This window comes from Larus michahellis, chromosome 16, assembly GCF_964199755.1.
Source record: "Larus michahellis chromosome 16, bLarMic1.1, whole genome shotgun sequence".
Taxonomy (NCBI): Eukaryota; Metazoa; Chordata; class Aves; order Charadriiformes; family Laridae; genus Larus; species Larus michahellis.
The window spans coordinates 6,796,276-6,808,197 of NC_133911.1; the positions used below are offsets into that span (position 1 = coordinate 6,796,276).

The 11,922-nt window shown below is 41.2% G+C and overlaps 1 protein-coding gene across 3 annotated transcripts in view; it reads right to left on the reverse strand.

Annotated features, from left to right (window-relative positions):
* DHRS3 (dehydrogenase/reductase 3) overlaps nucleotides 1–11,922 on the reverse strand; it is a 77,290-nt gene that overhangs the window by 21,960 nt on the left and 43,408 nt on the right. The window contains exons 4-5 of one of the 3 annotated variants that reach the window (XM_074609629.1): nucleotides 8,745–8,884; nucleotides 4,793–5,281 (exon numbers count right to left, since the gene is read on the reverse strand). In XM_074609629.1, coding sequence (XP_074465730.1) covers nucleotides 4,793–4,987 — 195 coding nt within the window. In that variant the 5' untranslated portion in view covers nucleotides 4,988–5,281; nucleotides 8,745–8,884. Of the gene's footprint in view, nucleotides 1–4,792; nucleotides 5,765–8,744; nucleotides 8,885–11,922 lie in introns of those variants that run through there. The other 2 variants (XM_074609630.1, XM_074609628.1) reach the window with 2 other exon arrangements.

Consider the following 11,922-nt stretch of genomic DNA (forward strand, 5'->3'; position numbering starts at 1 on the left):
CTCTTGTTTATTCATCAATAGCTACAGTTACCAAAAAGGCAAACATAGCACAGCTGGAAGGGGGAAAAAAACCCAAACACAACAAACCTAAAAGCAAAACTGGAAGACAAAATATACATATTTTGAAAGAAACAGATCACAGCGATGATCACAAAGGAACACGGGAACAGCACTGCTGTGTAAGATCCCTTGTGGATCTGCTACTGAAGATCCACACTGCTGATTTCTGAGCCCAGAGCCCCCAGCGTTAATAAGAAACCTAATGAAAACCAGTGGCTTTTGACCAGTCTCCCAACAGGAAAGGCCTAAACAATTATGCCAAAGTCACTGTCAGATAACCTTGAATATTAAAATAGATACTAGAGTTGGAGAATCAGTTTCTATCATGTAATTATATCCTTTTCAGTTACTTTTATTAGGTTTTGCCGACATATAATAATCCAGAATGCCTAAGAACGAAGTATCTCTTTCCTGTTCAATCAGACCCGAGATTAAGTAATCTGTGAACAAAGTAAATGAAAATTACAAGGAAAATTTTTAGACATCAAGGACATGTCCTAAAAGGAAAGAAATAGCAAGATATACAAATGACATATAAAAAACATACAAATCAAAACTTCATCACTGGAGATCATCAAAACCAGGGCTGACAGCTCTCTGGCAAGGGCACTGTAATAGAAAATGCTGTAGGAAAAGCAAATGGCTTAGAGGAAACCAGAAGCATTTTCCAAGCCTAACCACCAGTGAATGAACCCATTCAGCCCCTACACCCCCCTGACCACTCACATCTGTAGAGGGTTGTTCCTCTACACAAGAAATATTGTTCAAAGGGGCCAGTCTTCCCAATATTAACTCCATTATACAGTATATTCTTTGCAAAACACATTAGGGTTTAGAAGTGGACTTTCATTTCATAGGCATTAAATCATAAACTCATAAAAATATCTCCTTCTCCCTTTTCATTAACCCACATATACTCTGCGGTTTTGGCTAACCACAGAATATCAAAAGCTAAAAGCCTTAACAAAGCTACTGAGGCAGAGGTGATGCTGTGTTGGTCAAATACTTTTAAGGTGTAGCCAAAATTCTCAAGAGTTAAAGCCAACAATAGTGAAAATTTTGAATTTTGCAAGCAACCAAGAAGGAATTGAAACCAAAAAAGTACATTTCTCCAGCAATTCAGTCGCAGCAAAGTAACTCCTCAGCCGGCACTTCTGAATCTGGACACATCTCTGGGGAACAGCATAAAAGTTGAATTACAATACTTGAGTACTTCCGGAGAAAATTCAATGCTATTCATCCCTCATAATAACACTAACATGTCCAGTATCATCTGTAAACCACTCTTTCTCTGCATACAGCAAATTTACATGCTTTTGTTTTTTCCAGAAGTGCTACAGGAAGCATTTAAATACACAATGCCTCCCACGACCAAGCAATTTTTGAAAACTTCTACTGGAAAGTAAAAATACACTATGGATCCTTTGACCTCTTAGTGTACACCTGAACAGCAACGATCTAATGATTAAAGTCTCTCTTTGCCTAAAAATCACTGGTAGTCTTAATTGAAAAAACTAGAAGACAGGCACTTCTGTAACCGAAAATACAACTGATGCCACTTTGTCCCCTTACTGGCCATTTCATCAGAGAGGCCAATGAACAACCATGAGAACGTCACCTTAGAAGGAAATGTCTCCTAGAGATTTATTTGTCCAAGTCATCTTTGAGGCGCAATGGCAGAGCGATGGACTTAAAAGAACAGGGGTAGAGAATGGGAATCAGGATGGATTTACATGATCACGCCCAAGAGACTTCCATTCTGTTGGACTGAGAATTTCAGTCTTCATGCTCATCTATCAAGCAGAAGACACTGTATTTCCATTTGTGTAAACCTTTTTTTGACTTATTTCTTGCCATCTTCATAGCTTTAAATGCAAGAACGAATTTTACAGTAAAAAAGTTGCAGATGTGACAATTTGTAATCTTATTGAGATACAACACTTGTCATCTTATGTGAAAACTGCTCAGATACATCTCATTTGTGATCAACAAAACCAGCCCCTGAAAATGAAGATAGAGTGTAAGATGAAATCCAATCCAGTCTGATTATCAGAGGAAATGTCATATGCTAACAGTCTCAACTAACCTATCTTTCAGAAGATTCTAATCTCAAAAATATGGTTATATATCGCCGCCTACCTCCAAAACTCCGCCACTATGTCTGTGTGCACACGCGCTGTGATGACTTTTTCAAGATGTACTGCACACCCACTATTAGAATCTGAATCTCTATGTTGCTGTTTCTGTTCACCTCTATGTAACACTGTGCTTGGCCTCAGAATTTCACACCTTCGGTGGAAGTGTTTTTCTAAACTTGGAATACTGTCACTACGCCATCTGATAATCGGAACCTGTTATAAATTATTAATTATGATCAATAATTCAAGCTTTGCATATCATTGTAAAACAGTTAACTGCATATGAAGACCACAGAAAAATAGAATAGTTAATTTTCACAAGCCTTATTGAAAGACAACTTGCTTGCCACTTCAAGTCTTTTTTGTTTGTTTTTGATCGTCTGAGGCAAAGCATAAAATCGAGGACTGGTGCCAGAGAGGTCTTGCATTCTACATGGAAACTGCGTTACAGTCACAAAGTTAGGGTTGAGCACAGAAGGCAGGAAAGAAATGAAATCTCACAGCAAAGGGAATGGAAACTACCACATCTGGGTAAAATTGTCGTTAAGAATGTTAAGGAAGAAAAGGATAAGCCTGCTTGAGTGTTGCAGGGAAAATGTGCCACTACCAAAGGCAGAAAGGCAGTGCCACTACCAGAGAGGATCAAAACTTGCCAAGTGCCATATTTGATTTACTGGATAGCCATGATATAACTGAAAGGAGAATCTAATTCAAATTCAGTAAAAGCAAATACTGAAACACCTCATGACAGACATGAAAAAAACCCATAAGGTAAAAACCCCCAAAGTTCTAAACAGTAACTAGCAACGACACAGTATTTCACAACATCATATGAGACAAGTACAAAGGTTCCCAACAATTATTCTCATTGATTCTTTCCTTCTAAGATATGTAGAGATTTTATAGCTCAGACATACCAATGAACTACAGTCTATGTCTGTTTATAGTGATTTCATCCTCAGTGCTGTATCTTAAATAGCTCCCTCTCCTTTTGCCCCATGTCACCTGGTTCATGAGGACTGACTGCCATTGTTCAGCTTCCAGCTGAACTGCAGCTAAGCGGCGCTCGGATTAGCTGTAGAAATGGTGGTACGTTAATACCGGAGCTTAGCATAGCAACCAGCCGGCCTAAATAAATAAATAATGAAGCATGGTGTTCTAACAGATAATATAAATACACTTTCAGCAAATTGCTTGGGTCCAAAGGTCAGTCAACTTGTTTGCTCTGCCTCCAAGAATTTGTAAATCTCAACATGATGTTTAAACATAAGCATATATAAACATCAAAGTTCAATTCTGACATATTTTACACCTCAAAGTTGTATGCCAGAAGAGCTCTATACCACACACAGAAAACTGTGGTGCATGTGTAAGGAAGTGACAAAACACTATCCCAAACTAAATGCAAATTTTTCTTTAAATATCCTTTCATTCTGTATTTCTCTTCCTCCTTATTCTCCATTCATCCTCTCTCACAGAGAGAAGTATTTATGCAGCTGTCTAATTTCACAATTCCTCCCTTTCATTACCCATTAAGGGAGAGATGGAACTTTAAATCTCAAGCCTCGTTTCAGGGTGTGTGTGGTTTTTGTATTCTTGATTGATTCACACATATGGAGACACCTATACTTATAAAAACACAAAGTTTCAAGGTAAACCACCAGTTCGTGAGCTAGAGAATGGTCACACCAGCCACACTGGCATTTCTAGGCAGCTGTGCGGACAGACCAGTCTCTCAGCCTCTCTCCCTTCCCCTCTTTCCTAAAGGAAACGTGCAAACAGTCTCACAGCTCCCACTCACGTTGTGCTTTTCTTCCTTGCTGGGGTCTCATTCACCTTACCTTTGAACAGCTCTGGGCTGGCAAAAAGCAAAATACAGGGGACTTCAGAAAGCACAAGAAATTAATTTCACAGATGGAAAACCATCAGGGTGAAAGTGAACCCTTCTGCCCACGTTCCTGAGAGAATGCATTACTAGGACGGAGAGCCAGAACCCTCCTGCACACAGTGTTTTCCTCTTTCCGAGCCAAGCCCCTCTCCCGTGGGGCGACACGTGCGGCAGCGGCAGCCTGGCTGTGCCCCAGGAGAGCTAAAGGTGTGCTCAGCCTGGAAGGCTGGAGCCGGCAGTCGGCTGCCCCCCTCTCTGCTTGTACACGGTCCCAGGAACCAGGGCTGCCAGAAAGCAGCCTAGTAAACAGAAATGCAAGTGAGCACTAGCTTCACGCATGGCAATCACATAGCTCTCCTCTCCCTGCCACAGGAATCCCAGGCTGGAGCAAAAACCACTCCTTTGTCAGCAGAGGAGAACTCATGAGGGGGCCCCTTTCTCACCTTGACATTTTCTTAGATGAGATGAGGAGGCAGGATGCAGGGAAGGAGCGGGCAACTTCTGAAATGTCAGACAACATAATGGCTCAGCACGCCAGGGTTTTGCAAAACAAGTGCCCCTTCTCCCCTTGCACCTTCCCAAAGTGACCCCATCAGTCCCACCTAGAGGTGAGGGAAAAGGCTTTCAAGTCTTGGAGTCGGAGGACTCCCCAGCAGAGCAGCAGGTGGGAGCTTCCTCCCCCCGTCCCCTCCATGCCGGTGCTCACCTTTCTGGCTCCTCGTTTAGCAAACTCCCTGGCCAGATGGCGGCCGATGCCTCTGCCGCCTCCGGTGATGAGCACGTTCTCCCCAGACAGGTCTCGGAGCTTGGGCGGCAGCACCATGCACACGGCAGCCTTCACCACCAAATAAACCATCTGCACGGGGAAAAGCAGCAAAGCGCCCAGCCATTTCCAAATCATCCTCTTGTTCCAGGCAAGTCAGGAAGGCAAAATTCTCTTCCAACCCTTCACAAAACCAAGTTAACAGAGAAAGAAAACCAATACCCTTCATGCACCCCCAGACGGGTGACAAGTCTTCAACCCCCTTCCAAAACTTGGGGGCAAGAGATTCTTGGACTGGAAAAATCCTTCTCTCCCCCTAAAAAAAATGGGGTAGGAGTAAAGTAGTGCAGAAGACCAAGTCAATCCCCTGTTTCTTGATCGGTGTCCTCTGGGATTGTCACATGCAGGTAAAACGGTTTCCTTGCTTTTTAACTGGAAGACAGTTTTTTTTTAAATTAAAAGAGAGAGAGAAAAAGTAAAATTAAAAGTAACCATACATCCCTCCGCTTCCAAGACCGACATAAAAATCCAGTATCCAAATGGAAGGTTTTTATACTTAGAAAAATAAAATAAAGCAGCCTATGTCTCCAAATTTCAGCCTGCAGTGCCTTCCAGGCAGCTCATTTCTATTCTTAGACTCAGGAAATTGCTTAAATAAGACAGAATTGCCAGGACCTTCTTTTAAAGAAAGGCTCTATTCAGGGCAAGGTTGTTGTTTTTGTTTTAATATCTATAAATATCTATAGGCGTTCAGTCCTGAGCCGGTTGCAAAGGTTGAGCTGATAACCGCCTCTCTCTGTCCCCTCTCCTGGTTTTTGCACTTGGAGTATCTGTGATCACAGAGCAGGAATTACGCCGTACACTATTTCAGCTCTGGCTCTTACTCATTTCTCCCTATTGCTCTCTCTGCCTATCACAGCCGCGGCGCTGGGGAGTTTTTATACCCCATTAAGCCTGATTGACAGTTAAAGTGTCGGGGAGATTTCACTACTGTTTCTGTGAGTGGCTGGCTCTGCTCTCCCCTCCCCCGGAGCGAGCCGGGAGCCGCCGCACATCAACTCACACACGCAGGGCTGGGGCGACCGCCGGCTGCCGGGCGGCGAGTTGGGGCTCGCTGCGAGCCGCCCTGGGCTCGCTGCACGCCACCCTGGGCTCGCTGGAAGCAGCCCTGGGCTCTCTGTAAGCAGCCCTGGGCTCGCAGCCGGCACCGAGGCAGGCTGTCACCGAGCCAGGCAGCCCCTGCCTCCTCCCTAACGTGCCCACGGCTACAAGAAGGTGCTGTGGTCTGACCTGAGCCCGGGGAAAAGCAGTTCCAGGAAGAGCCCGGGTTAAGGCTGGGTGGAAGGGAGCCATCTCTGCCTGACGGGGCTCTGCCGGGGAACTGCGAGCCCAAGATAAGACGAAAAAACGACTTTCAGCCCTACGTTGCCCAGCTAAATCCAGCCTAGGCTGATCATCATCAAAATCTATTACCGTTGGACCAAGGTTTTTGTGGACAGCGTGACAGCTCATGGATTTTCCAAGCTCGCATTGCTGAAAACTAGGGGTTTAGTAGCGAGGCAATAAAAAAGGCCGGTTCTGAGTGAGGGAGGGAGACTCACTTTCTCACAACAAAAGGTAGTTTTTTTCCTCTCCTTCTCCAAGACTTTTTTTGTCTGGTTACGAGGGCAGAGTTGCAACACAGGAAGGTCTCCATAGCACTTTAAACTATGTTGTAAGTGGAGAAAGGGCAAAGTGTATTGCAACTAGGTCCCCCGACTTGGTTGTCCACACTGTGAAGCATTAGGCAGGTAAGTGATGTTTTCAGTTGTACCGATTAAGCATTTCTGCGGAGGATGTGACTGCACGTTTGAGCTGAGCTGTTCCTACACAGTTTGTAGTTGTGGCACCGATCAGAAATAACCTAAAACGCAGAACTTTGGGGATGTCAAAAGATGCTCAAGGCTGTCCGACCTCACCCTGCTGTCTTCTCACCTGTGCTGGAAAGAACTTCGGGTTTATGACTCTATATATCATTAAGAATGTACCAAAATTAATCCAGTCCCACATATTAATTCAGGAGGTCTGGATCTATATCCACTATCCTGGGAAGCCATCTAGTGGCAAAAACTAGAATTACTGAAAAATGACATTGGAAAGGCACCCTCAAACTTCTTCACGTCTATGGTAGCTTTAGTAGCACCACTTCAGTGGAAGTGTACGGATTTAAGCACCTATACATAGGTAGCCAAGAAATGAGAATCTCTTTGAAAATAAATTCAATTTTATACTTCAGAATCAAACAGAAATTTTTGAAAACTGGCGTTGTTCCAAGTGGCCGCATGGTAACAGAGCGTTCAGGGGTTATTTGTTTGTAAGAAAAGCAACCGAGTTTCTAGTGCCACCCACATTTAAAACCTATATCATACATAGATATTTTGACAGAAAATATGAACAATATCTAAATCCTTGAATTTCAGCTCTGTTAAAAGTTCCACAAAAGTTTTCAGAAAAAAAAAAAGAAAATAAAATTTAGAGAGAAGCTTGCAGAACTTTTACCTTTAAATACCTGGTTACCTCGTAAGAAGTAAGTGATATGACTATCACTGCACCCTCATAAAGTGTCAGGAGAGAGGTTTTTGGAGAGAAGAAGATGAAGCATTCTAACTGGAAACCGTAAGGCTGTACGTACTGTCAGAATCAAGTGGTACTCCCTAACTTAACTGCATCTGAAATAACCACAGCTCAAAGAATTTCCATTGCTGCTTGGCAGCAGTTAGCACCTCTGTGTGTTTTTACAGTAATACCTTTAGAAATGGAGGTGGGGAGGCACCTGGGTTACAATTTTCCTCTCAGTCCAAAAACTCTAAAGGGGAGAGAGAAATGACACAGAGAACCCAGTGTCTGGTTTAAACAAGAATGACTCAGTGTCTGGACTGGTAACAAATATAACAACTTTCTGGTATGGAAATAAGGAGCAGTGTTAAAAATGAAAGGATATGAAGTTTGTCAAAGTAAAATTGATTTTTTGATTCCTGACTTCAGTTTCTTTATGCATAAATCACCATGGACACATTTAAAATAGAAAGGTCAGCAATATTACATAGTTAGCCTGTTCAGATTAAAAGCAAAATCTATTATTAATTTAAAACATTTGCCAGTACTTTGAAGCCAGTGGGAATGGAATAATCTTGTGAATATTCATTTCATGTATCTGTCTGAATAACTAAATCAGCTTGAATAATATTCTAAAATGTATTGGAAGTAGGGTTTTTTCATTCATTATGATTTTGGTTTATTGATCTATGAGCAAAGTTGCTACCAAATTTGGAGTGGGTGTAAAAAGACAGTTCTAGATATTTAAAATTTTCCTAACCTGCTCTTCAAATTTCTTGAAAGTATGAGCTATTTTACTTCTTTACTACTTTAGGTTTACCTTGAAGCAGTGAAAATCAGTAGTTACTACGTTGCACAAATGTACAAAAACAAGACGCAAAAGCAGACTCATAGGAAAAATGAAGTAACTGCATCTTGCCTGCAATAAATATGGTGAAAAATATATGCAAGTTATTTTAAAATTCACCTAATTCCACCAAAAAGTCAAGTAGCTTTAAATCCTACACATGCTATATAGAATGCTGAGAACAGCTAAGGTTTGTCCCTTTTACTTGCAGTTCCACTCTGAAAAGTGGCAAAAAAGTAGTATTCTGGGATTTCATGTGATTGCTTTACAGAAACCATTGTGCTCTTTTTTGGCAGGAGGTCTTTTTCCAAACCGTCGCCTTTACAAAACCAACATGTGCTTTAGTTCAAGAAGTTCATCTCTGTTAGTGAAACCCCCTGAACTACGTAGGTTTGATTATCCAAACTGCTTTCAGTAAATGTCTATAGGTGCAAACAGACACTTGGTACATACCTTTGCTGATGCTCACAAGGATCTGTCACATCACAGCAGTTGTTTCAAATTATAAGTTAAAAGTTGTTCCAAAGTGAATCCCTTCCATGTTTCTACTCAGCAGTCCTTAACCAGTGCACTGCAGCGTTCGAGAGGGAGGCCTGCGGATTTTGTAAAATTGCATCAGTTGGTAATGCTATCACTTAGTTGCAGAATTAATTTTGCATTTTGGATACTTGCACTGTTTGTTTCCTATACAGACACTCACAATAAAGTACAAATTGAAAAAACCCCAACAACTTGGTTTAAGCCATTTTCTTGGCACTTTAAACTATGCTTTATTTCAGTTTGCGACAAGAGCAAGAAGGCAATCACGTAATACATCTCAGCGGTAACTCATTCAGTTTTGGCTTCTGCTTGTCTCTTTACGTTTCTAGATTTGTACTTCTTAACAGAAGTGTAAAGGAAGACGGCTTTAATACAGTTTTATGAATCTATTCTGACTTAATAGGCTTAAATTTAGATCATCACTGAATGACCCATTCCTGGGACTATAACTCAAAAGATGCATTAATGCGTTCTGAATATTTAATCACAATAGTGCCTAACTGTAATAGTCCGGCATAAAACTAAACCTGCTGTTTATATTTAGGATAGCTAATGTAAAGGCAGGTTACGAAGGCCTACAGTAACTGCAACCCAGCTTTTGGATTGTAGTTGCTGTAGATCTACTCATACTCTCAGAGTCCTAGAAACCAACTTTTTCTTACTTGCTTTGTCTTGAAGGAAAAAACAGCAGTGAAAAAGCAACATTTGCCTCCATAACAAGCTGATACACTCTCTACACACATCACTTGCATAACGAAAGTCCATTTTTGCGGAACAATGTTACATGGACCTGACATGTACATGATGATGTTACATGAAGAGGCTCAGGTAAAGTGTCTGAATGCTTAGATCTTGATGTTGCACCTACATATATTGGCAGAACCCTAAATTTGTTCACAGCGCCTTTGCAGCCAAGTTCCTAGCAAACTCGGAAGTCTGTTCATGCAAATGAAGTTATTAAACTGCAAGAACTTTTGAGAGGAAAATGAGCTGGAAATTAAAAGCATGCTCAAGGCATGTCTGAATGCCATTTGGGCTAACAATTCTGTGTTTTCAACTTTAAGAAAACCCACCCAAATATGTACAGTACATTGGTAAGCAGATGTGAAAAAAATGGGAACACAGAACAGCGCTGTTACACAATGGAAAGTCTGTGTTACGAGGGTGTCGAGTAATACCAGTATTTTACATCAGCGCAGGGTTCTTGACCATGGACAATCTATCACGATCACAGATTAAAACTAAACCTCCTTTAAAAAAGGAAAACCTTTTGCCAAGCCAATCTGGTTTTTGTTACATGAAGTACTGCTGTCAGATTTGGATAAATCAAGAGCTAAATTTTTGTGCTTCTTGATTTCATTCTTCCCTTGAGTTCACATTTTCCATTTGAAATGTGTCCCAGTGGTTCTATGATTTCACACTGTCCTTCAATATACTATTAAGTATTCAGAGTCTGATACTGTTGCCTTGTAAGTGGAGTTTTGCCATGGACTAAGCTCAAAGGGACCAGGTTTCTGTTTCACTTCCAGCCTTGACAGAAAACAGTCTGTGTCCAGCCTGGTGCGAAAAGCTACGTTTGGATGTCTCACTGCTTTCCCAGGGTCTCACAACAAGTCAGTATCATGAATAAAGATATCACACACATCTTACTGAGCAATTCTAAATTCTCGATTACACCCCTTTCTAGATTCAACATGTGTGAAAAGAATTGTCTTTATAAGCAGAAGTAGAATGTTTTCAAAGTGCATGTACGTGCTAGCTGGAATTCAGACAAAGGGATGCTACCTCAAGAATGTGGTATTTCTTTCGATCACTTAGTCATTTCAGTACACGTTAGATTTTACCATTTGTACTAACTGCCCTTTGTTCTCACCTATTTTTAATTAGGAGCCAAATCTGTGTCAATCTGTTAGCCTGCGTCTTCATATTGGAAGAGAGAACAGTGAAAAAATACCACATGTAAACAGGACTAGAGCGACTACGTTGTGTTAAACTGATTGACTCATCTTACGTTCTCTTTAGTACATTTACCTCACTTTTACACCACTCAATATTTACCATTCCTTCTGACTAATTCCTCAATCCTGACAAAACTTCTAAGATACACAAGGAACTAGGGAGGCGGAAGAATTAAGTTCATAAGGGTCTCAAAATTAGGAAGCTTATTGTTGCAAGAGGCTGAACTGAAATCGTACTAAACCAACGTGATACGGATTTTGACAAAAACAGAACAGTAGGCTAATGCCTGTAATAAGTTTGCACTGGAAGCTTGTAAACTAGCTTAGGAAAAAATCTCTAGATAAAATGTTCCCTGAATCCTTTCTAACAAGGTCTTTTTCAAAAAACTCATTACATGCAGTTATAATTTCTTTTCAGAGCTAGTGGTTCACTAGTACATACAGAGGTGAAATAATTCAGGTCCTCTAACTGTCATAAGCTTCTTCAAACTTGAAAATTCTAGAAAGGAAGCCAAAAAGAGGAGGAATGTTAGGAAGAGAATGCTGTTGCCAAAGGCAAACTTCTTCAGTTGGAAGGCTAGGATGGATCAGCTTTAGGTGTGTGAATTGACGTGGGGGAATAAGATCGCATTAAAAATTGATGATGGGAATTCAGTTGAGCTAAAAGAAGGCACAGAGGGATGCTGAGTTCTTCATTCAGACAGAACCCACAGATTTTGATGGTGGTCTGAGCAAGGATAAGGTTTGGATTTTTAATAATTTATCTCGATATTTCTAGAACTTTATCCACTGTTAGCAGAAAGTCAATTTTCTCATTCTGGCTGAATCACTGCTATTACCCCTAAAAATTGTTATCACTGATCTTTTTAAGGGAAGAGCAGTTCTGGAGGAGGACATTGGAGCAAATGATACATGGGCTAAACAGCATAGGGCTTCCAAAGGCCAACTGATCCTTTAACTCATGTATAGGGACCTGCTGCCTTTTTAAAAGTCCATTTCTTTCCCTATACGCACAACGGCACAGGGCACTGAGGATCACCTGACTCTTTGGAGGAAGAAAGATCAGTTATAACAGTAGTGTGCACAAATCCAGACGTTTCCTAGCAGCTGACTTGTAAAATAAATTGACAGAG